Source organism: Lampetra planeri, chromosome 12 (assembly GCF_965212315.1).
Source record: "Lampetra planeri chromosome 12, kcLamPlan1.2.h2, whole genome shotgun sequence".
NCBI lineage: Eukaryota > Metazoa > Chordata > Hyperoartia > Petromyzontiformes > Petromyzontidae > Lampetra > Lampetra planeri.
Window position 1 is genome coordinate 14438087 of NC_136118.1, and position 26680 is coordinate 14464766.

Genomic DNA, 26680 nt, shown 5'->3' on the forward strand with positions numbered 1-26680 from the left:
ACTATCGGTGTTTGTCGTGGAACGATAATATCACTGCAGGGTGGACGTGCGTGTCTTTGCGGGTGACCGTCTGATGTAAGGGGGCTTCTCACGGGCAGGCAGGAGAAGAGGGAGAAGATGCTGCGCAGGAACGTGAGCAGGTCGAGGAGGTAGGAGCTCGCGCGGCCCGTGGGTTCCTCGCCGGCCCACGCGTACTCGGCCAGCGACAAAAACTCGTCCACTTTGCCCACGAGGCGCGACTCCACGCTCTCCTCTGCCAGCCGCCGGGCATCCTGAGCGCACGCGCCATGTGCACACAGCCACACTCACCAGCCGGCTCGGGCACACACCCCCCCCCCCCCCCCGGCTTGCAATCGGAAGGTCGTGAGGTCAAATCCTGGCTGGGGACCGACTCATACCGTTATCTCTCCAGGGTTTAGAAAATCGGTCCTACTTTCTCGGGAAGTGAACAATGGTTTTGCTATGGGTAGACTCGCCCCTGCCATAACAATATGGAATGTCCACCACTGGCTCGGGACTGTGTACAGGAGATAAACACCGCCTCAATGCTCTGAGCAAAAAATCATTCCGGCTTTTAATAAAGACAGTGGTAACCATCAAATATACGTTAACATTATTGTACAGGCAGGATGTATTCCATCAGCACCAAGCCCCACTGGACCTAAAGTAGTCTAAAGTTTATGGGCGAATCCGATGCCAGATACGGCTCTAACGCTACTGCTGCTGTGAATTCTGCTGTTGCTGGTGTTGTCGTCCATGCCAGTGCCACACTCTGGCTGTCGCCTGATGAAGCTGGTTGTAATTACTGGTGAAACGTCGTACTCAGATTGTAAATGTTGTGGCTTGGCTCTCCAACACACAACCGGTTAGTGCTGTACTAGTGACGAATTGGCACGTTCTGTTTACGTGACAACCCTTACTAGTTGGCTGTGTCGGGTGGTGGCGGGTTTTAACGACACATTTATATATTTACGCGATCTAACCCCAAAAAAAACCTGTATTATGGATGCGATTGGTCGCGAAAGCCTCCTAAGTGTTAAACTCACCTTGAATGTGTCGCTGGTATAGAGGAGCGTGTTGTGGGTGGTGCTCGTGGCCACGCCAGTCAGGCCTGAGATGAAGTCCGTGAGGGACGGAAGACTCTGTTCCAGCTCGCCGATGTTCACACTCAGCTGCACCAGCTCCACAGCAGCAACGCATGACACAGCAGCAGCAGCAGCAGCATTGCTCGTCACATCGCCACAGCGTAACCCTCCAACGTGATTAGAACAAGTCACATGAATATAGAATTTCACCGAACGCCATCACATCGCATGTCATGACCAAAGTGTTCCACGTTAGCAACGACACCGACGCATTACATCTCAACATTTTAGTGGCGCACTACAACACTGCAGCATGACACTGTACCAGGATATCACAATGAATCATCACAGCATTGCGTCACAACATCACAGACAGTACACTGCAACACAACATCAGATGTACACAATGGCATTTTACTAGAATGCAAGACCACAGCATTGCATCACATCACGCAACAAAGAGAGTGCAAGCTAACAGCAGGACCAGTTGAGATATCACTCGTCACTGATGTTGGCCATGAGCAGGAATCAAACTCAGGTCACCGTGTTCACAGTGCAGTGCGCACTACACTACTAAAGACAGAGACACACCCCCCCCTCCCCCCGTATAGCCTCAACAGACTGTTGGGGCAAGTGCTCTTTGTGAGCACCTGTGAAGGCCAGAACAGGACACAAGGATATGGGTGGCCAGCAGCACGTCCAGCCGCCTTTGTCTCCCCAGTGGCGATGTTTGCACATCGCACCAGGTGCTCATTTGAGGTTGACTCGACCTAGGGGAGGCCCAGGACCGGTTCAGATAGTCGTCACCGGCGTTGGCCGTCAGCAGGAATTGAGCTAGGGTCGCCGGGGTCCGTAGCACAGCGTGCTCACCGCTACACTACCGCTCCTCACGCTCACTCACGCACGCTCACACTCACGCACGCTCACACTCACGCACGCTCACACTCACGCACGCTCACACTCACGCACGCTCACACTCACGCACGCTCACACTCACACCTCCATGAGGCCCAGCGAGGGCCGCGTTGCGAGCTCCATCAGCGATGCTGCCAGTGCCCGGGCGAGCAGCTGGTTCGTGGAGCGCCGCAGCATGTCATCCAGCTCCGTGGCGCTGTGCGGGAGGACGTCGTCGTCATTGTTACAGAATTACAAAAGCACCACATAGCTGCTCTCGTCTGGCTCATCGTTTAATTTAGCTCGGTGGAAAACGAAGCAAGGCGCCGACAAGCGGAGCAGCTACGCCGACGTCGCGTGAAGTTACAAAGCGCGCGCACAAGGGGGGCCAGACGAGACCCTCACTTGCCAAAGTTATTCTCAGCGACGTAAAGGATGCGTTTCTAAACTGTGGATTGTCGAAACAGAGGCAGATCGCAAGCGGGCAGCAGACGGCTGAGTTGACAAATTAAAAAAATGTGTCTGTTTCAGCACGTTCATCATACGGACAACATATATTTACAGACGTTTCACACAACTGTACGTATGCTTGGGAGATCCAGAGTGTGACTGATGGACACTTTCAGCAAATGACAAAAATATATAGACTACCATGATTCTGAGAAGTTTTTATTAACTACAATAACTGTAAATAAGTTTATTCCTACGTTATGAATTTCAAGATTGGCTGATCGCAATGCAATTTGAGTGTGGAGAAATAGAGTTTTGATATAATATGAATGTTAAAAAAAAATACTCAAGATTTTACCTAAGATGCAGGTCCTCGGAAAACTGCAAGCAGGCCTTGACAAACTCCTGCACCTGAGTGTAGATGGCTGGGATGGCCGGGGAGAATGGCAGGCAAGCAGGGAACACCTGCAAACAACACACACACAAAAGACAAAGACCATTTGGCAAGTTGGCTAATCGCCATCTGTTTCCATCCATACGGGGATAGAGTGTTTCCCCTCGCGCATGGGGGTTTTCTCCGGGTGCTACGGTGTGGTTTGGAGGAATTGCCAGGCAGTTGATTTGGCCCAAATTGGCTCAGTGTCCCATGGCTGCTCGCTGTGTGCTCTCTACAGAGAGCTGAGAAAATCCCATGAACTCACGCTGCTTTTCCACCACAATTATAATTATTAGATCCCAACTGTGCCGGACCATTTCTGCCATGGCTTGGCACAACTCGGATCCCAATGCACGGCTCTTCTCTGCAAATTCACATACGATTGGGTTAGCTTCATCATCCTGAGATGTGTATTTTTTCAGCAGTTTCTGAAATAAAATAAAAACGCGGCCCTGGCATTGGCCTAAGTGAGAGAGACACCACCGCCAGCACACATCTCTCCCCGCGGTGACCACGTGACGTCCCCTCCGATTAGCACGGTTGGCTACGTACGGTACGAAAGAAGTTCAACATACATACGTGCGTCACGACTCTTTTTAAGGGTAGCCTGGATAAAAATGGGTAGCCCCGTTGGCAAAGTGAACCTCTCAGTCCAGTGTGAGCAGACCGCACGGCCCAGCTACAGCTTGCTTGCTTGACCGGCTGAGGCTGCCAGGGGAATCCCTCTCGGCCCACTCGCCTAATTCAGGACCGCACCAGTCGACTAAAGTTGACGCAAGAATGCATCAGTCATCGCAAATATTCTGAGGCTGCCTTGGACTCCGCGCTGTGCTGGCTCAAGAGCCATGCTCTCTTGATGGCGCTCCCAACGATGGGGTGAAGCTGCGTTCTTCATCTGGTGCCTTTGTAACAAAATAATATTACCAAAGAAAACAGTAGACGCATAAAAGAAATCAAAATATGGCATCCTTTCCAGAACGTCCCCATTAAAATGCACCCTCTGTTTGTGTTCTTATTGCACAAGATGTATCCCAATTGAGCTACTGACATTTAGGCAAGCACCAAAGACTTTTTCCATTCGAAAACTCCCCGCAGACAAAAGCGCCACGCGCGTTGTATAGCAACCCGCGACTCGCACGGGCGATCTGCACCTGATTTCCTTCGTCGGTCTCTGTTTCCCTAATCCCTTTGGTCTGTCTTACACAACGAGTGCTCAAAGCCATAGAAGCTCGACTTGATTAAAGCTCAAGACCAGCATTTTCCAATGTTTGTTTTCGTGCAGTAATTGGAATTCTCACACACACACACACATTCTCAACACTGCTGGATCAGCGCTCGGACCTGGCCACAGCATCAGCCCCGTGAGCTTGCCCAGTCACTTCACTCCGAGTTATTGCAACCCTCTGCTGAACATACTGCGCGTGCTGATGCTTAGACACATACAAGTGCATCAATCATTGGTCTAAAAATACATGCATATAATTCTGTATATATTCATTATATTATACCACACACGACCTACCTGAATGAAAAAAGTAAAAATAAATCCTGTTATCCGTTAATTGAGTGCTTCGTAAAATATTTCCCGGATAAATTGAGACACGGTGGTGATATGGCGTCATTGTTCGTGACAGCATGTGCGCTACAAAAGCGTCGCGGATTGTAAAGCGACGATGAGTAGACACATATGTGGCAGGATGATGTGGACCGAGCTGCAGTTGAATAACTTCTAAGCAATCTCTACTCGTACTTGAAGCACAGCGAAGTACAAAATCACGACGTGAATAACGTGGCTATAATTACGTGACTTTACCGAAAGACCCAAATAATATGAAATCCTGCAGTCACAAAAGCGTTAAGTCAAGATTGAATGAAGTCAAGATATAATTACAAAGTTGAGGGAAACTCGTGTTCTAGTAATCGTACCATAACGTGAAAAAGTGATATTGCCGTGGCCCTGCCAGTGATGCTGGATCGGGGTGAAGACTTCTGGCAGGCTGCTGGTAAGCGGGGTCTCCCCAGATGTTGTCACAGCTGCTCCCGCCTCCCGTTCCAGCTGGAGACCACCGGGACACTTCCCATCGCATGCGGGAGACTTTCTGAGTTCCAGGGTTCGAAGAGGGATCGAAGCCATGCAAACCGCCCACACCGCTTGCCATGAAACCAGTGGAACACAATTAGAGGTGTTCTCAAAAGCGTTTGGCGAGCAACGTCAGCCTGAATAAAATGCCGGCGTCCCGTTCGGAATCAAAGTCAACACAGGGGCTTAGTGCAGCGATGGGGTAAAGTCTCAATCATCTCCTTCTGAGCTGCTACGGTGAAGCTAAGCACAGCCAGGAGTTGACCGACATATTCACCTTCATCTCCAACAATTCCATTAGTTTTGCCTCATCTCTGGAACTGGCATACACTGTGAATTTTCATTCAGATAACCAACTCTTTCTACTCTACATTGATCAGTGAAAGGCACAGAGAGCCAAACAAAGGCCCCACGTTCATTCCCTGTTGGTCCAAGCAGCAATCTTTTGCAAGCCTCGTAACTGAATAGATATCGCCATTCTTGAAATGACTGGAAAAGAAAGGTTTTAAGACTTGGTTACCGATAGATTGTAATCCCTTGCACGACGTAAACGTTGAAACAATCTTGGTATTTGTGCCATCAGAGTATTTTGATCTATTAAAAGTCGTTGCTCCCATGCTCAAAGATCTGTCGGTGCTCATTACCATTGGTGGCCCATTTGCAGCCACAACCACTGTTTTCCCCTACAATGTACCAGAAATGACATCCTTATATCCCAAACTATTAGACATTTCAAATAATTAAGTTACTTTCCATCGTGTAAATCTGCAGCTCTGCACAAAACACGACCAGCGTTGCCACTCGTGTGTGTGCCAGTGTGCGAGGGCACGTACGGCTGCGAGTGTGCGACGCACAGATGAAGGCGAGCCGCAGACTGTGCGGGGAGCGGAACAGGCTCCAGTGTAGACAGCGGCCACCCCGGGAGCGGACATTGATTGTGCTGCACCAAACATACAGACAAAGATCCCCCGTGTAGCCTTCACAGACTATTGAGCCAAGTGCTGTTAGCGAGCACCTACGAAGCCCGGCACGGCACACGAGGGGGTGGGTGGCCAACATCACACACGGCCGCCTTTGTCTCCCCCAGCGGCGATGTTAACACACTGCACAAGGTACCCATTTAAGGCTACATCGACCTAGGGGAGTCCCAGGACCGGTTCAGATATTCGTCACTGGTGTTGGCCGTGAGCGGGAATTGAACTTGGGTCGCCAGGTTTGTGGCGCGATGCGCTAACCACTATAATACCGCTCCCCAGACCTGTGTACGTGAACATTTGCATGTGTGTGTGTGCGTGTGTGTGCGCGTGTGTGTGTGCGTGTGTGCGTGTGTGCGTGTGTGTGTGCGTGTGTGTGTGCGTGTGTGTGTGCGTGTGTGTGGGGAGCGGTAGTGTAGCGGTTAGCGCGCTGCGCTACGAACCTGGCGACCCGGGTTCGATTCCCGCTCACGGCAAACACCAGTGACGATTATCTGAACCGGTCCTGGGCCTCCCCTAGGTCGACTCAGCCTCAAATGAGTACCTGGTGCGGTGTGTAAACATCGCCACTGGGGAGACAAAGGCGGCCGGGCGTGGTGTTGGCCACCCACCCCCTCGTGTGCCGTTGCGGCCTTCATAGGTGCTCGCTAACAGCACTTGCCCCTACAGTCTGGTAAGGCTACACGGGGTATCTTTGTTATCTTTGTGTGTGTGTGCGAGCGGTAGTTTTTCTAATCTATTGAGCAAACAATTGTGCATGTTTATTAAAACTAGTTTCCTTTTTTACACAAACGTCTTCCACTCCTTTACAGCAGTGTACGCATCCCCCTGTCCCCCTGTCCCATGCCTCATATTAAAGAGGAATGTTGATGTTGTCTCAACGAGCAGACTCGAATTAAATTGTAAGGTGTAAATGAATACAGCTGAACTGCGGTTCAAAAATTTTGCGTGGTCGAATATAAGAAAAATATACAGTGGAGGCACCGTGTCACAGACGCCAGCACACTGGACTTTAAACTAATACGTACGTACATGTGACAAAGCACACGCAATACATGTGCGTGCGTGCGTGCGCGCGCGCGTTCACGCGTCCCATCTCTGGGAGCGAGTGAGCGAGCGAGGAGGGCCAGCGAGGGTGCGCGCGCCGCGATCAGACGCGCCGGTGACGTTCGGAGTGGCCCTCTCTTCAAAGGGAGCGCTCTCCGCATGCCCTGGACGCCTGCGTCACCGCGCGGGACGAGCAAAGGTCACGGGGGACGAGCGGCGTTGAGGTGGCGGGGGGTGAGCGGTAATGTGTGGGGGGGGGGGCAGGATGCGACAGCTCAGGCGTTCACGGAGAGGTCACGTTCCGAGACTTGGGAGGGGCGCGAGATGACAACAGGGAAGGAAAGCAGCCAGGTTACCCCTGTCGGGTGTTATGGGAGAACATCGAAGGGGCTTGAACACTGCTCTCTTGCTGAGCCACACCGCCTTGCCTGCTAAATACACACCGCACGACGACAGTTGTGTTCTGCCGAATCATCCTAAAGAAAATGATCTTCATCGCATATGTCAGTAAGAAGCTAAGGTATGGTAGCAAAGCACTTTAGATATTTGGTAGTTAAATTTGGATCAAAAGCCAAAGTGTTTTCCGTTTCAAAGGAGCGATCTCCATTGGTGGCCTCGAGCCAGTGATGGAAATTCCACATTTCCACGGCAATGGCCAAATTCACGAAATTAAGTACGATTTTCGTGGATAAATAGAGTAGATTATTATTAGAAGTGGAAAATAAGCCTTTGAGTCAAGAGGGAATGTGGAATGTGTTGGCTTAGCGTTGCCAGACGAGGGTAAGCAACTTGGTGGAACTTTGGAATAGAGCGTGGAAGCAAAACACTGTGGACATAATCGACAAGAAGAGGTTGCGATGGGTGGGACGTGACCGTGCCATGGCAGAGCTCAGGTTACAGAGACGGCATTGGAGAGGCGCTCAGAGGTGAGTCGCCAAGACCTCGACTGCCGACATGTGAACCTGCATGCCCCAAGAGCACACCGGAGGCGTTGATTGTGAACCACGAAGCTGCCGTGCGATCTAGAGGAAGGATGTGACGGTGAGGTGTGGTGGCAATGTTTTCGCCACTTTACATTTGCATCGTTATTTAGAAACACGAAAATAACTTAGATGCTTGGGTACCCTCTCATCGTTATACTGTCAGCTTCCTGATGTTCTCAATAGGAGGTAAAAGCAGGTGGACACGTCACACATCATCAAGGAACAAAAGCAATGAATGAATGAAGGGAAGTGTGAATGAGATATTCATGTCTATGCAGGAATCCTATGAGAAAGCAAGTCTCACTAGCGTGACCTCTCGATGGTTGATAACCCATAACACCCGGGTCTGACCCATGACCTCCTGCCAACGATCCATGGGAACAAACTTTCTTATGGTTTGTGCAGAAACCATCCGCATTTCCTGAAGTAATGCATTGTGGTCCTCCTATCTTTGGTAGCCATCAAAATAAATGTGAGCTAGAGGCAGCAGTGATGTCGAGATCGATAACTGTAGACGTGTTTAATCCCACAACAGTCACCAATGCTCAATGCTGAAAAGTCCGCAGCAACAAACGAAGACATCACCATCACTGAGTGTTGTTGTATATCCGTGTGTTCACACGTGTGTGTGTGTATGTGCTCGTGTTCGCGTGTGTGTGTGTGCCCACAGGCTGCTCACTGTGGGGATGCTGGAAAGCGGGAAGGCGATGGCCAGACGTGCGCACTCTTCTTCCGAGTCCAGGTTCACGGGGCTGTACGAGTCACCATCCAGAATGTTCCTTACAAGCGGCAGAGGCACAGTGAGCGTATGAGCAATGTGGGAGAACTTCACCGAACCACCAGTCTCAGCTGCTGGCCTGTCTGCGTGTCAGCCCGAGTGCTGAAACATATTCTTGGACATATTTTGTTTTGAACACACTTGCTGAGCGAGGGCCCAAAAGCTAAAAAACCTCAATGGGCCATCAACAGACAGCACCATCGCAGTTGTAATTGATACGAGGCGACAGGTCGCTTGAATTGAGCAAGGTTGTTGGAAGAGCTTGGAAAAAAGAGACGGCGATGGGGGGTGGGGGGAGAATTCCCAAGTTGAGGGACGCGAGGGAAGAAGCAGAGAGAGACAAGTGCTGTGACCTGCGGTGTCGTTACTGAGCGCAGCGAGATAGAGACGACACAACAGCAGAAGCGGGAATTCCTGCAGCCTCACACGGAGCCGTGATGTTGATTTCAAACTGAGGTGCTGCGGTGGCGAGATGTTAACTGCCTCGCCTGGTATACAGGAGGTCGTGGTTGATCCCGACCCTGATGCCTGCTGCTCTATATTCAGAGTTTGCGGGTCCTCCGTTTTTTTCCTCCACATTTAGAATCAACACACATTTAGAGTATTCGCCTGCTGTACATTTCCACGCGATAAGCCACTTCGTTGAGCTATCATTGTGGCCAGGTCGCTTCTGAAAAGAGAGCTACATATTCAAATAAACCTATCTACGTAACTTTACCGAAAGACCCAAAGAATATTAATTCCTGCAGTCACGAAAGCTTTAAGTCAAGAATTGAGAGCTACATAGCTCAGTGGGCCTTGCCTGGAAAAAAAAGTTTATAGTTTACATAGTTTTAACTTGGGATATAGTTCTTAACTTTGCTATTCACTCCACCAGATGCGAGGAGAAGAAGAAGGCGGAGTGGCGGCGGTGCGATCGCATCGCGCGAGGCCACACTCACTGGAAGGCGGCCGCCCACTTGGCGTGCAGAGCCTCGCCGTACTGCGCACGGAAGTCGTGCAGCAGCAACAGCAGCTGCTGCACGGGGACTCCGAGACCCTGCAACACAACCACTGCCATGGAGTCCTGGCACTGTGATGTCTTGGTGTGCTCTTACACCATTGTTGTTGTGCTGCCTGGCCCAAGCTTGCACTTGGAATTTATGTACAAGTGCAGTTTGTACGTCCATGCTTCATTTACGTTTATATGTATATATATTTTTTGTGACTTGCTTAACATCTTACTCTAGTATCCTTTATTGTATTAATTTGGTGATGTCACTTTCTGAACCCCGTCAGCCACTGGACATCTGTGAAAAAAAGCTTCATAGCTCATCAGATTCCTCCAGGATAAACAGAGATTCTGATTCACTACCTATTCAGCAACACACTGCAAAAACAGCAAGCGTGGAGCGACCACAACTTTAGATCGGTAACTACAGCGCACAAAGGCCGTCTAAGAACTCAATGCCATCATCGACAATTTGCAATCAGCAAAACACAACACTCGATTACCAACTGAAATGCACTCCCGGCCCCGTGAAGGGGCAGCTTACATTTGCCGCATTTTTAACACAACACCGCTCAACAGGATGGTGTTCGTGACTATGGTTTGGGCTTTTATGATATTCTAATGAAGTTATATTACCGAGACAGAATTGCTCTCATCCTGATTTCACGATGGTACGATTAAAATAATGCAAATATATTCCTACGAACGAATGTCGAAAAATGTTTGTCCGTTGAATAAACAGTTATCGAGAAAAATAGGAGGTATTACATTTAGGGTACCCTCGTACGTAAACATTGGGAACGAAAGTAAAATATGGGTTTGGGTTTTGGGGGGGGGAAATAAAAAGTTGGGATTTTCAGTGAGCGTTGAAGAGGTGAGACGAAGGCAAGTTAGCGACTCGTGTTGCTGGGTAAGCAGGAGGTGCCAGATCTCCCCCAAAGGCCAGGGCCGGCGCTGCGGGGCGACGGCTCGCCTGCATGGTGTCAGCGAAAGAGATGAGGAGCTCCTTAAGGCCTCGCACCAGCTCCGGCTCACTGCTGCAAGTCTGCTGAGAGAGCACAAGTAAGTCAACGGCAATATTCACACTTCCACGTGCCGTACCCATACGGACAAGAGGCTGTGCACACGCACGCACGCCATATTCTTTGGTGAATATCGAGCATGATGACGAAATACGTGCAAAGAGCATTGCATTTTCTCTTTCTGAGGGAAGTGCTGGTTTGTTGTGGGAGGCAGATTTCATGATGACTTGTGAGCTCACGAGTGTTTCGTGTTACACTGCTAAGGTGGCCACAGAAGTGAAACGCGCTGAAACAAGCTCGTCGGAACATTTTACACCCTCCCATTCTCACACACTGAAACAGTCTCGACTGATTTCACAGAGGCTGGGTGGGATTCTGTGGCAGATGACTCCATTTTGATCGGCCATCCAGATCTCAAGATTAAACATCTGTTGAACGCGTTTCAGATTTGTTTGCATGCACGCAGACTCATTTCTCTTTATGGTGTAACGGAGACGTTTATCATTTTAAATGACACTCATCAGGTCATTATTGCAAGAGACTTGGAAATTCATCACATCCCTATCAAACTTGTTCTGTATGCATGATGCACTTTTAAATCTAAATTGAAACTCAAATCTTTAGAACTGCTCGTTGTGTCTAGTTTGTTGTCCTTCCCCCGCACCTCCTCTTAGCACGGTTGGCTACGTACGGTGCGAAAGAAGTTCAACACACATACACACACACACATACACACGTGTTGAACTGCTTTCGCATCGTACCGTACGTCGCCAACCGTGCTAATGGGTTCCAATGACGAACGACGTTTAGCCTGCGTACATTTGCGTGAGCATCTCTTTGAAACGAGCGACAGCGTTGTGTAGCGGGGATCGCGAGACACGTGGGGTAATGAGCGGCGGCGGGGCACCGTGCGCACATACAGCGAGCGTGCGGACCGCTGCGAGCACGCGGGTCAGGGCCGAGTCCCAGAGCTCGAGAAGGTGCAGCCGCTCCACCAGTCCCCGCGTGCTGCACAGCACTCGCTCCTCCACCACGAAGAACCTGCTCGGTCCCACGTCCACACGCACAGCACAGCAAACGCATTGCAGCCATCGTGAGCCGAAGGATGCTTGATGCAGTGTCAAAGCGAAATGTCGTTTCTACTGGACAAATTTCATCGCGAATATTGTTCTCCGAGTTAGCGTTCAGCTGAAACTCCTCCAGGATAAATAAAGATTCCGATTCTGATGATTCAGCTAAACCATTGTACATTGCAGTTGCCAATAGTGGCTTGCGTACTACAATCTAGTTCTTGACCAACCTGCTTACGAAATCATTGAGGTATACTGGCTCAGCTATGACTCTAGGACAGACTAGAGACAATTAAAATATTCTGTTCATGAAAACAAGGAAGATTAGCCTCTCCCCAAGTGTTTAAAATGCAATGCAACTCTTAAACATGCAATGCAAAATACATTATCGGTATGTCTTATATGTGTCCTGGGGTATCTTACACAAATTTAAAGCTAACCGGAGTACTATAATGGCACGCCTGAGTATTACATTGAAGTATGTTTTCGTTTCCCATTCTCGTGAGCAACATAAAAATGCACCATCAAAAATCTTTACGCGTTTAATTCGGCCAAGCTCAGGTGTGGGTGGTTATTCATGGTCGGAGGCAATAAATGAACACGTGAGGAGAGTGTCAGTAAGATCCTTGAAGGGGACAGCAGGTCTGTCGTGTTGCTTTGGGGTTGTTCCCTAAATAGGCGGCCATGTTTGTTGTGTCTTTTTAGGGGCAACCAAAATGGAGGATTCTTGCAATACGCGTTCATGCAATGGGGATATAACTGATGGTTGAAAAAAAACGAAAATAAAAGTAGGGAGAACAAAAAATCACGGACAAATATACCTGCCAACTTTTAATGACAGAACTGGGGCAACGCCTTCCTACGAGATGGAGAGCGTGAGAATTAATAGCAGGCACCAGCGCTACAACACAATAGCAGCCGTGGTAAACCCAGCAGGCCAGGTGCAAAGCATTTCTCTCTCTTTGGAGCGTGCCGTCTCCCACATGGGTGTTAACCCACATTCTCATCGGGTAATGTTGGCAGCTATATGCATCATGATTTTCACGTTTAGCAAAAAAAATTCTTCCCACGCATTGCTTCTGCGATGAATAATTCTCGCACGACCTTTGATGCCAGACCGCCCATGAGCTGTGAACACATGAGTATGAAACGCCTGCACTCTGAGGCAACGTTTGGTGAATAGAAAAGATCTCTCGGAGCTGACGTTCTCCCTTCATTTTCACCGTCATCTCACCTCTCCATGGAGAGAACTGTGAGGTGACCACAACCTGCCAGTGCACAGTATAATACTGTATATCTCCATACATAGCAAGACATCCAACATCCTTAACCTGGCCCCACCATGGCCTTGTAAGTGGTAAATCAGATAATGAGCCTAATGTTGTTGACACCATCTACGTTAATACGCTGAATCCGTTTTCAGAAAAACAATGGCATGTGCCCTTCTGTGACATTACCACGTTTTAATTTGTTTCATCTTTTTAAATAAACGAGAGCACAACTTGTATATGAGTCACATATATCTATAAACCACGAGTAACACGGTCGTGTTTAAAGAGCCATGATCAGGCACTTTTAGAATTCATTGTTAATGGCCGAGGCTTAGAGAGCCAGACTAAAGTACTATTCAGGATTTTAGGATTCATCTTTAATGTCTGTGGCTCTGAGAGCCAGCTCAAGGCACCTATAGGATATTGATGGTGAACTGGTAATGCCTGAGGCTCACAGAGATAATTCGAGAGTCGCAATACTATGAGAAACCAGCTCGCAGTGTTCATGGAAAAACACTGTTTTAAACAGCGGTTTTATGATTGCGAATCTTTCATTTATTTCATCTGTACTTTAAAATAGAAAAAAGCCTCACCGAGTCTCAAAATGAGGATTTTGCTAATGTACTTTAGTGCACACGGGTTCACAGCGCAGCGCTCACAGGCCGCGCACAGAACAGCTTGAACGTGTGCCGTGCCGTCTGTTTCACCACCTTGGCAAGCTCGTTGGAAAGAGCTGCCACGGCCTAGATGGGCAACACAGTGGGCCCATGTGCACTCAGAAATCCACGGGGATAGCTTATCTGTCGTTTTTACGTGAACAGTATTTATTGGGCTCTTTATAGAACGGCCCAGAGTCAAACCTGGGTCTGCATGACTCAGTGGCTTTGCGAGCAGGTCTGTGTTGTTACGATGTGAACGGATTCACTTCGAAATGGCGACTTGTTTTAACAGACCGATGTGTGGTCATAATAAAGCCTGTGTTGCCAATTGCAGACCAGTGTTGTTGTCGGCATGACAATTTTATGATAAGCACGTGCCTTTCAACATACGCAGTTTATTGCCCACAGAGACCACCGCCTTGAAAGTGTCTCACCTCCTGCTCCCAGGTCTTCCCCTTGCTCGCTGGACTCGTGTAGACCATTCTCACGCCTGTCTCCGTAACTGGCCCTTCTCCATCCTGCGTACGTGTCCCCACCCTACCTCATCACGCCCGCAATACTAACCTACCACGTCCTCTTCTCGGTGTTATGCATCGCTTATCCTATCTTGCCGTGAAGTTCCCAGAATCTGTTTCAGACACCTAAGAAGAATATGGATTTATAAGGCGCCCTTAAAAAATGTATCTCGGAGCGCCATGCAGGTAAATGAGGAAGGAATGAGTGATAGGTAACTGGGGAGAGAAAAACTCAAGAGACCAGGTAAAGAACCAGAGAGATAGGAGGCCGCCGCGTCAGACAGGTGCTGGGGTTTTCAGCCGGGACCTAAAAGTCTCCATCTCGTGTGAGTTCCCGACCGTCATGGGAACTCCGGAGCCTGGGCAGCGTGCAGACAGCAGCCCCGTGGCCACCCCGGCGCCGTGCTCACGCCAGTAGTGGGGGCACGGCCCGCGGATCTCGAGGTCACGGTGGAGTGCGTGACTGAAGCAGCTGCTGCGCGTATGGTGGTGCGAGCCCATTGAAAGCCTTGAACACCGCTCGGAGAATCCTAAAACTCAACGTGGGTCGGAACTGTAAGCCAGTGCAGGGACGTGATGAGCGCAGCTGTGAGAGAGAGAGAAATGGTCCCGAAGGGGAGTGAGAGCGAGTGCCCTGGCAGCCGGCGCTGGGCGGACTGCAGGCTACTGAGGAGGTACTCGGGGCTCCGAGGAACTGCAACTCCGCCCAAATGCCAACAAACTGTTGTTTGAGCTGCTTAGCGTCCAGCCCTCTGATCCATACCCACAAACCCCCAGAGACATGGGGCTGATATACCCTCTGAGGTGGTTTGCCCCACTCCCACAATGCACTGCGCTTGTGCCGATTTGTCCTGTGTGTTGAGCGTGGATGTAGGTGCACTGAACACCCACCCCACAATCTGGTTGAAGTATTTCCTGTAGCTGTCCAAAGTTTGTGTCTGCACAACAACAACAACAAAACATACACACTTTACAAACGTTAATTGGCACCATTGTTTGAAGTTCACTCTATAGATTTACAGTCTTGGGAAAACAATACTTCATTAAATTGCACTGCTTTTCTTTATTAGCAAAAAACAGCAGTAATCTTTATCTTACCGATTAATGCATCTAACATCTACAATTTTAATTATGTGGATACACGTGGTTTTCTACGCACTACATTACATTCAGGAGCAGCAAAAACACGCTTGAAACCTGTCTTAGAATGTGGAGTTTTAATGTATACAGAGGGATTTTCAAGGACTTTCGACAGTTATGATTAGGATCATAAAATAGCATAGATTGTGCAAACATCCTGATCTTTTGTAGCAATTCTAACAGAACGTGTAGCTTCAAACTCAGTAGCAGGCAACAGGGTAGCGGTGTGTTTTTATATGAAGTGTGTGTTTTGTGAAAATGTGTGTGTGTGTGAGTTGCATGGGTAGGGCCATGTGTGCCTATGCTCAATGCGAAGTCAACTTGGCACTCTGCCATGAAAATGAAATAAATGCGGAATGTACTCTACACCAGAAACAGAACTCGTGCTAAATTGTACCACACAAATGTTTTATATCAAATTGACTAAATATAATCCATAACAGCAGCACGTTTTACAGAAGGTTTTACATTTTATTGGCATTGCTTATTCATCGCATGCTTTTCTAACCGCCATAAAGTGCTAAACTGTTTCAAGCATAAAAAAATATGTTGCTTGCAAACTTCAATGAAAAACATAGGTCTGCAGAGGGCTGCAAATAATGATTTGTCAGTAAAGCCTGAGATTAATCTTGCACCCTGTTCACCGAAGGGAATGCATGCCCTTCCAGCAAATATTTAGAGGTGAGAGAATGATTGAGTCTGCACAGTATTATAGAAAAACGGCACAACTACTAAGCAAGCATAACAACTGGTGTTTACATATAAACACGAAAATCCAATCACGACCTTTAAAATAGTGAAAGTGTGGCCTTGATACATGTCATGGTCGTGCAGTGTGGTGGAAATTGTTGGTTAGGGTGGGGAGTGCTGGGGCACTGCACTACGAAACTGACGACCCGAGTTCGATTCCCAGCCACGGCTAACATCAAGTGACAATTCATATCTGAATTGGTCCTGGGTCTGTCTGAGGTCAACTTAACCTGAAATGAGTAGCTGGTGCAACGTGTAAAGCATTAGCACGGGTGAGACAAAGCTGGCCGGGCAGGGTGCTGGCCACACCACCTTCACCTGCACCGCGCCAGTCTTAACAGGCGCTCACTCACGCCACTTGCGACGATGGCCTATTTCGACAACACGGCGGATTTTCGTCTCTCTGGCTCTTTGTGTGAACGCATCGTCGTCGACGTCTCACCGAGCTGCAGGGAGGCTGGCTGACGAGCTGCACTTGCTCTCGGCGCTGCTGCCGGTAATACGTCTGGAAGGCAGCTTCGTCTCCCTGCAAGAGACACGCGCGCCGCACACAGACACCCGCAGGGACACGCACAGACGCACACAGTGACACGCACAGGTGCGCGCACGTACAGACACGTGAGCCCACACAAACATCGCATTGAATAGACTGAGTGCAAAAATTGCTATCAAGCACCATGTTAGTAAGATGATATAAAGGCAGACAATGTATCTCTATATCTCTCGACATATGTATAAAGGAGACTTCTCTGCTTATTCATAGGGTCTGAGTGATATGCAGCACGACAATATATATTGCACGACAGAAGTTCCACTTGCGAATCAACCATTTTGCTAAACATTGTCATATCGTGATTATCCTTGATTAAATATTACCCTCCTGACCAAATATTTGTGAAATAACAATATTTAAAGTTCACTATACATCGATAATTGGGGTTCTAAAAATATATTTTAAAACTAGTGCTTTGTCGGAAAAAGTGACAGCATTACAATTAAATAATGTCATGATTATTTGACAGAATGCGACTATAAACGTAATATTGTAAAGTTCCAAGACTCATTGTAGGCGTATGATGAGCGAACTGCAGCCGGTTGACTTTTAAGCGATCTTAGTTCATACTCCAAGTGCTTCAAAGCAAAAAAAGTAAACGATAAAAATGTGAAACACAAATACGGAATTAAGGGAAAGTGATATAAACATATTTGCCGTGATATTTAATCGTGTATAGTATCGTGTGAAATTACATCGCAGCCACCCTGCTTATAAGACCGCAATGACACCACGACATGGGCTTGGTGGTGCAGCATCGGGCCACTGCTGGTGGCCTTGGTGCCCCATATTGCTGACGCTGCAAACACCTCGCGGGATCTCAGTTTGTGTCCCAGTCAATCAACAGACTGTTGGGGCAAGTGCTGCTAGCGAGCACCTGTGAAGGCCGGCACGGCACACGAGGGGGTTGGTGGCCAGCACCACGCCCGGCCACCTTTGTCTCTCTAGTGGCGATGATTACACACCGCACCAGATACTAATTTATGCTGAGTAGACCTAGGGGAGGCCCAGGACCAGTTCTGATTAATCGTCACTGGTGTTGGCCGTGAGCGGGAAACAAACTCGGGTGGTAGAGTTCGTAGCGCAGCGCGGCGCTAACCGCTACGCCACCGCTCCATTCCCCAAACACCCCCACACGCATCCCAGCGGCGCGCGTGTTGCACCCCGACACGCGTTGACCCCGACACGCGTTGACCCCGACACACGGAGCACCCGGACACGCATTGACCCCGACACACGGAGCACCACGACACACGGAACATCCCGACATACGGAACACCCCGACACACGGAACACCCCGACACGCTGCACCCTGACACGCGTTGACCCCGACACACGGAGCACCCGGACACACGTTGACCCCGACACACGTTGACCCCGACACACGGAGCACCACGACACACGGAGCACCCGGACACACGGAGCACCCGGACACACGTTGACCCCGACACACGGAGCACCCGGACACACGTTGACCCCGACACACGTTGACCCCAACACACGGAGCACCACGACACACGGAGCACCCCGACACACGTTGACCCCGACACACGGAGCACCCCGACACACGTTGACCCCGACACACGTTGACCCCGACACACGTTGACCCCGACACACGGAGCACCCCGACACACGGAGCACCCCGACACACGCACGTGCCGCAGCCTGTGTGTGCTTTAGCACTGCTCGTGTTGATCTTGTAATTGTAAATTCCACCCGCTGCTAATGAATGATTGATGTTGTGGTACAATTATTAGGCAGAGTTGTGATGTTTGAGGTATGTTTGGCTTGCCGCGCTGCAAGTCAAAGGCAAATCCCAAATTGCATCGAACCCCTGGCAGCGCTGCTCCTGGTGCAAGTGTAGCTCTAACCTCCTCTACATTGCAGGTTAGGGCTCAGAATATATATAGAGAGCATTGTATTCAATTTCCTCTCATTCCTGAGGTAAAATCTACAGGATCGAATACTGTAGACACCTTTCCGAATAGGTTTTTACCAACATCGGATTGTTGGTCTTATCCTTTCACTCGAATACCTGGACACGTACTAAAGTCTTCTTTTGGTGATTTGGTTAATAACAATTATAATCGCACGTGACCAATGTTTAATACTGTTGTTAGACTTTTTCCTTGTTATATAGTTAGCTCGTTAATATACACTTTCAAAACTTGCCTCTGTTGTGTCAAAGTTGCACACATCTCATTTGCATCCAAATGTACCGAGGCGAGACGCTTCACGCACTCCGGTACGATGTACGTTATGTTCACACGTTGCAGGCAAGATGACATGTGTCCTGCCTTGATAGGTGGTTCGAGGTTCTGAAAGGCACTTGCGTGGGTTCGATACAGAGGGAAGGGTGGGACGTTGTTTGGCGGCTTCCGAGTCGTTGTCTCCTGAATGCTCGCAGCAGCCCTTGACTACGAGAGGGCGTCAAGTGCGTAGGGCGGACGCGATATCACGTGTCGCGCCGTGACCACGTATCACAATAGCGCGTTCCCATCACTAGACAAGTTGTATTTCACGACCGTATTGTGTTTGCGCTCTGCTGTACTTCCAGTATGGTTTAAAAAAAAACACGTCTTCAAAGTTCTTCAATTTCGTAAATATTTTGAGAAACGAAAATCACGGTATAGCGACATGATTACGATGCACCTATAATCGTATGATGCGTCATGGAATCGTCATATCACGCAACCCTCCAGGTGTTGTGATGGTCACGGCTCATTCACCACTGAGTGTCCAATGTGTTGTTTGTTTACCTGTGCTTTGCCCTCGTCCATATGTACACAACATGACTGAACACCTTACCGTTTGCAAAAGCTGAACGTGATGGGGTTCTTTGGTAAAGAGTGGAACATTCACAGAAGATTGTTTCCATTGGTTATCAATTCCTGCACCAAAATACATTTTATAAATCAGTTCTTCAACTTACGTACACATGACTCCGGTTGCAGGGAGACGAATGTGTAATGTGTGTATCTAGAGTGATATATACAAAAGACGATATACGTGTTTACGTTGCTGAGGAGCGCTTTAGTGCCAATATTCCCCCGAGGGAGACCTGCCGTGGGTGAGTTTGTGCTGTGCCCCTTGCGAGTCGTTCCCCGGTGTGCCTCCTTGTACTTCCCTAGAATGTCACGATATAAATGGTAAATGTCGTTGTTTTAATAATAAATGTATGTAAACACAAAACGTATGTAGCTGTCATACATAATCGGCAGAAAAGCACGACTCCCAGTCTCTTTGGATCACACTTCAAGTCCCTGATTTCTGATTGTGTTTGCTTTGTTAAATTACAGATTTTTTTTTCCACCCTTTATTTTCGTTCGTAGAAAGAATGTAGTCGTGCTTTTGTTTTGTGTTTTCAACGGGTTTCCTATTCCTGTAACGTGTACAACCGACGAAACCACGATTATCACTCCCATCTGTACTGTGTAACATCCGTACGCTAATTAAATAGTCTAGCAGCTCACCGCCCCCCTCCTGCAGAAACAAATACAATCTCTATATAAAAACACCGATGATTGACTCGCTGAATGTTGATGCTGTATGGGGGGGGGGGGGGAAATGCTGAAGTATGTCACTGAAAATACCTTAACATTCTCACGTAAATTACACAAAACTCAGCGCCCTCGGTGCGATGTGTCACTATTTACAAGCGTACAGGACTGGCCTTGTGCATTGATCGCCAACTGCTCGCTAACGGGTGTGCATCAGAGCAGGACTTGTGGTTTATAAACGAGGCCAACTCAGCGTCGCTGTGGCCCAGGCACGGGTGCCACTTTGCCCCGTGTGAGCCCGAGGGCCCCCACCTGCCCCTGGCTCAAAGTTGAGACCCTTTCAATGGAAACGGCTCTCGCTTAAAAAAAGTTCTCGGCAGTTTAAAACGGTCTCGCCGACGTTGTCACAAATAGGAAAACGTAACAAATGCCACATTCCCCGCATTATGAGATGCTCCAAAAGGCAAGCTGCCCCCCGCACACCGTGCCCGGTGTCGTCACGCGTTCACGTGACCCCCGCAATGCGACAGAGCTCAACTACTTTCATCACGAACTTCTTCTTTCGTCTGGCTCATGTGCACGCACAGCAACAACTACAATTTCACCTTTGTTATCACAATGATATATAAAGAACTGAAATCACGACTATGCATTGGATTGCATGGCAGGCGAGTCATTATACTCCAATTATAATGTTATTGTGATTATAAAGTTATTGCAATTAGAATTAAAGCTGCTGTTGCAGGATTATATCTTGAAATTGTTTATTCTTGTGGCTAATGTGAAGATACATTTGTGGAAGTAGAGACTTTACTGAGGACGAGACAGCAGTCAACACATTTAATTTTTTTTCTATAAATCGCGAAGAATAAAAAAGCATGGACAGGATCCTGCTAAATAAGACTGGTTAAGCTCGCATCACGGATGTGAGAACACTTTTAAGTTAAGCTTATGGATCTCACCACTCTGTCAAGATTCTCTCCCACACTCTGCCCTACTGCGGAATTAGACCCACAACCACTGTTTCAATTTATAAAGGGTGCCACGAGTGGCGAGATGTTAACTACCTCGCCTGGTATACAGGAAGTCGTAGGCCTGATCCTGACCCTGACGCCTTTTCATGTTCTCCCAGTGGTCGCGTAAATTTTTCTCCGGGTCCTCCGGGTTCATCCCCACACATTTAGAGACATGCGTTTAAAGTATTTGCCTGGTATACATTTCCACAATATAAGCCACTTCATTGAGCTTTCATTTGTGAAAAAGCGCTAATTGCTCAGTGGGCCTTACCTGTTAAAAAATGTTTTACATAAATAAAGCAACCCTTTACACTGATGGAAAATAACTTCCCGTTAATGTGCACCCTAGCCAATTAAGGCCAGACACAATCCACAAAATAAATGGCGTCAATGAGTCGGTTCTTACCACGGCTATGCGTCCGAGGCTGTCTGACGAAAAATATATTTAATGACAAAATATTATTTTGATGCTGACACACATACCGTGCCGGGGAACAGGCGTGGCTTTAAAGTGTATGCTTAAAGAGCCACTCGGTACGGACGAGACTGATGGTTTCAGATTGTTCAACGAAATGTGATATGTTCATCGTGTTAAATCAGGCTTTGACATAATTCAGCATTCTCTCAGATCTGAGGGCTAAATCAAATATCCGTTTGCCTTCCGGTAGCGCAACACCCTGAGTGTGGATAATAAACAACTGAGAAAATGTGAAAAGACTCTTCTCTCTTTTGTACGAGAGCTCCAAATGTAAATTCCTTCGTGTCACGTCACAACGCCCATGAGCACAACTGGAATAAGTTTAGGGGGGAAAAAGACAAAAAAAGCGATGAAAATAAAATCATGTCGGGAGCTTTAGAACATTCGCTTATGTAATTCTCCGCGAAAAATATTGGATAGCGACGAGACTTGGGCTGTCTTCTCTGTGAAAATGACGTGAAAGTAATAATAAAAACCCTAACACGGGGCTTGCCTACAAGCCCAACAGGAATGACTATTTTCCATGCAGCCAAACTAACTTCTGGATCAAATCAACCCCGGGTGGACGTTCAAGAAGCTTTCTGGTGGTCTGCATCGAGTGAATTTAACCTCCGTTGCACCCCCTTTAACAGTCAACAAATCTATTTCATCCACAATAACAACTCTTCGTCGTTCTGTCTTTGTAATGTACGACCCTGAAAATGGGCATTTCAAAACCGGTGGAAATGCACGCGATTGAGCGTAGACGAACAACTGTCAAATGAAGAAGGATAACGGAATGTCAAGGTGCTCCCGCTGGGAGCCGGCTAATCTGCCGCGTGAGCTTCACAAGTTGGACGGGCGCACGAAACAGAATATATCCCTGGGAGAAAATAAATAAATAAATAGCACGTCTCAAAACAATAGCGTCCAATATTTACAGAGCAAACACCGCGGATTATTGATTTGGCAAACTCTGCGGCACCGGTTGTCAGGCAATCATGCCCTAACGTGGAGTCCAAAACGAGGGGGCGTGTTTAAGCCGCACTCAGACCGGTGCCTCTACCACACACCCAGACCCGTGCCTCTACCACACACCCAGACCCGTGCCTCTACCACACACCCAGACCCGTGCCTCTACCACACACTCAGACCCGTGCCTATACCACGCACCCAGACCCGTGCCTCTACCACACACTCAGACCCGTGCCTCTACGACACACCCAGACCCGTGCCTCTACCACACACTCAGACCCGTGCCTCTACCACACACCCAGACCCGTGCCTCTACCACACACCCAGACCCGTGCCTCTACCACGCACCCAGACCCGTGCCTCTACCACACACACAGACCCGTGCCTCTACCACACACCCAGACCCGTGCCTCTACCACACACTCAGACCCGTGCCTCTACCACACACCCAGACCCGTGCCTCTACCACACACCCAGACCCGTGCCTCTACCACGCACCCAGACCCGTGCCTCTACCACACACACAGACCCGTGCCTCTACCACACACACAGACCCGTGCCTCTACCACACACCCAGACCCGTGCCTCTACCACGCACCCAGACCCGTGCCTCTACCACTGACTCAGACCCGTGCCTCTACCACACACACAGACCCGTGCCTCTACCACACACCGAGACCCGTGCCTCTACCACACACCCAGACCCGTGCCTATAGCACACACCCAGACCCGTGCCTCTACCACATACCCAGACCCGTGCCTCTACCACACACCCAGACCCGTGCCTCTACCACACACACAGACCCGTGCCTCTACCACACACCCAGACCCGTGCCTCTACCACACACCCAGACCCGTGCCTCTACCACACACACATACCCGTGCCTCTACCACACACACAGACCCGTGCCTCTACCACACACACAGACCCGTGCCTCTACCACACACCCAGACCCGTGCCTCTACCACACACACAGACCCGTGCCTCTACCACGCAATCAGACCCGTGCCTCTACCACACACACAGACCCGTACCACACACACAGACCCGTGCCTCTACCACACACCCAGACCCGTGCCTCTACCACACACTCAGACCCGTGCCTCTACGACACACCCAGACCCGTGCCTCTACCACACACCCAGACCCGTGCCTCTACCACACACCCAGACCCGTGCCTCTACCACACACCCAGACCCGTGCCTATACCACGCACGTGTCCTCGTGCGCGTGCACATCTCTCTGCGTGCAATCATCGGTGGCCAGGCTGCGACCGTCAACCAACACCTCTCGAGAACCCGGTGCCAAATCACTGCTCTGGCCTCTGAGCCATCCGTCGACTTGTGCAACATCCTACTGCACCGTGTGAAAAAAAGCTTCATAGATAATCGGATTCCTCCAGTATAAATACTCTGATTCTGTTTGTTCTAACATGCAACGTTGTGGCTATGGGTAGATACAAAAGACAGCGCATGGTCCACTTTGACTCCCCAGAAGCATCGTTACGTAAACAAAAAAATAGAGAACATTTAACTCCACGCCTTGTTTTTTCATTAAATAAAAAAAATCCCAAGTGTTTTTTAAAGGGTCCAATGAAGTTAAAAATAAACATTTTCTGGAAATGTTGTCCTTGAGCATATGGTGTAGCATTACGATACGACTCTTTAACGATGCTACCTTGTATCCCATTACAGGCAATTTAAAATACATTACGAAGATGGCAAGCAAGTCCATCAAGCGGAAACATGATTTGTGGTGTTCTATATACTACACATGTAAGGACATATTGAACACAGAGAATACCGTACTGGTGAAACAGTAGCATGAAACAACTTTCTGACGTGCATACTAAAACTTGGTGGAAATAGTGGATGCCATTTGGAAAGTTTTGTCTTCACCAAAGGAATGTGGAATTTCAAACTAGTCTCATTAACTACCAATGGTGGCCAAAGGTAGTAGTACGGCCAATTCAACAGACAACCGATTTTACAATAGGATCTCACGAATCAGAATCATGGCAGTGATTTATGAGCAGGACGAACGGACAGACGTCACAGTCGGCGGCATCTGAATGTTATCGTTCACATTAAAGACGGTCCTCAATCCAGCCTTTGTTCAGGTCAAAAACAAAGTCCCTACATCCCTCTCTGGTTGCGATTCTTCGGACTGTACCACGTGTTGTTCGGCATGATGTGCCCCCATTTAACGCCACATGTTGGGAACTTTGTTGAGCCATCTGAAGAAGCTCGAAACTGAACTTCTTCAAGAGAGAAAAACAAACTTCCTGCGTGGCGCGAAACGTCGGGCATCCTGCCGAATAGAACAATCCGAAACGAGAGCGGAGCGCTGGGCAGGCACAACAGAGAAAACGTGCAGGGTAGAAACTCTCTCGTTCGTCCTGCCGAGTGTTGAAGAGTGCTCGTCTCCTATGGCAGTACAGGGATCATTGTGGAACGTTTACCTTCCTATGACAGCGTCCAGGACACGATCAGCATATCCACTTTCGACTATACCCCAAAGTCGTGCTGGCTCACTCGGTGGTGCTCTACACACTCCTGGTGCAGAGAGATTATGGGCTAAGATGACCCTGGCAGGGATTTGAACTTATGATCTACTGATTGTGAGCAATAACAACGTTCAAACTATACAGGCTATATACTGAATACCAGCGTGTCAAATTTAATGGTTGAATTTGCAAATCTGTGATTGGAAAAAACAACTACTTTTCTTTATTATAGAATACTTTCAGAGTTTGACATTCAGTAATTTCGCAATTACGGTTAAATTACAAATTTGGCACTTCATATTTAGGAATTCCCAACTCAACCCACTTGCCGATGCTTCATACTCTGACAAGTGGGCCTAATATTGCCAACTTTTGAAACCAAAATTAAATACAGCATAATATATTTTGGCAACAAGATTTTCCATTATACTATTTGCCAAATGTATGATTCTATTTTGACTGTTTTTGAAGAAGAAGAAGAATACGAAAAAGGGGCATTACAGGACAATTGAAAAAGTTGTATATATATATATCTTTCTTTTCTATCTACAGTCCGTGACTTTACCGAAAGAACCAAGAATATTTAATATATTTTAAATAACCTGACCTAGGTCTTTCATCCAAATGTCTTCACAACACAGTTGCTTCTTTCACGTGCATGTTAGATTTCTCTTGCTTCAACCATTTAGTAAAGTCTGACACTCAGAAGATAAATGTGACCTCGCTTTGCTGATGAGCAGAGAATATACGTGGAATTCTGTTCTGCATTTATGGGGAGCACTTCTTCCAGCAGTGGATTGATCATGGATGATGATGATAATGAAAATCGTACACACCAATTACATATACCGTAGTGTTAGTACTGCAAGCCATGAAATAATTATAGTTTTTGTATTTTGTCATGTAATTATCATAAATATATATTTTTCTAAATGCGTTCAGGTACATACACACACTGATTCCAACCATGCTTAATCTTGCTGTGAACAAATGGAAAAATAATGAACCGCCGTAAAATTCTGTGCAACACAAACACACAAATGAAAAGCATCGACCTCAATCTGACAGACCGTGAGGTTAAGGACTGTCATCAAACAGAATCAGAATCTTTATTGAGACTGGAGGAACCCACCATTACGACCAGCACACCACTCAGTGAGGTAGGAGAGTCACAACCATACAGCTGCACCCACCTTCATCTTCACATTACTCATAAAGTATCAATACAGGACACCTCAGCAGGTACCCATTTTTGGCTGAGTCAATCCACGAGAAGTCCAGACCAGGCTTCGATACCAACTGTCACTCATGTGCGTGGCTATGCATGTGCATTGCCTTGCGTGCTAACTACTACACCACTACTTTGCATACTCATGTGCACACAGACACGCACACGTACAGACATACACATACGTAGAGGCACACATACTCAGAAGCACACACACACCATGCATTCACACTCAGCCTCCTCCCCTCACGAATCTGCTGGCTACCTCTCAACAAGTTAAAACAACACGCCTCAATGCT

At 48.2% G+C, this 26680-nt stretch overlaps 1 protein-coding gene across 1 annotated transcript in view; it reads right to left on the reverse strand.

The window, feature by feature from the left end:
• Positions 1-26680, reverse strand: part of LOC144721802 (exocyst complex component 6B-like) — an 86863-nt gene that overhangs the window by 22038 nt on the left and 38145 nt on the right. The window contains exons 10-19 of the mRNA XM_078599724.1: positions 16588-16671; positions 15147-15193; positions 11661-11781; positions 10584-10766; positions 9669-9820; positions 8629-8728; positions 2788-2894; positions 2085-2196; positions 1047-1181; positions 93-272 (exon numbers count right to left, since the gene is read on the reverse strand). Of these exons, the coding sequence (XP_078455850.1) occupies positions 93-272; positions 1047-1181; positions 2085-2196; positions 2788-2894; positions 8629-8728; positions 9669-9820; positions 10584-10766; positions 11661-11781; positions 15147-15193; positions 16588-16671 (1221 nt within the window). The remainder of the gene's footprint in view (positions 1-92; positions 273-1046; positions 1182-2084; positions 2197-2787; positions 2895-8628; positions 8729-9668; positions 9821-10583; positions 10767-11660; positions 11782-15146; positions 15194-16587; positions 16672-26680) is intronic.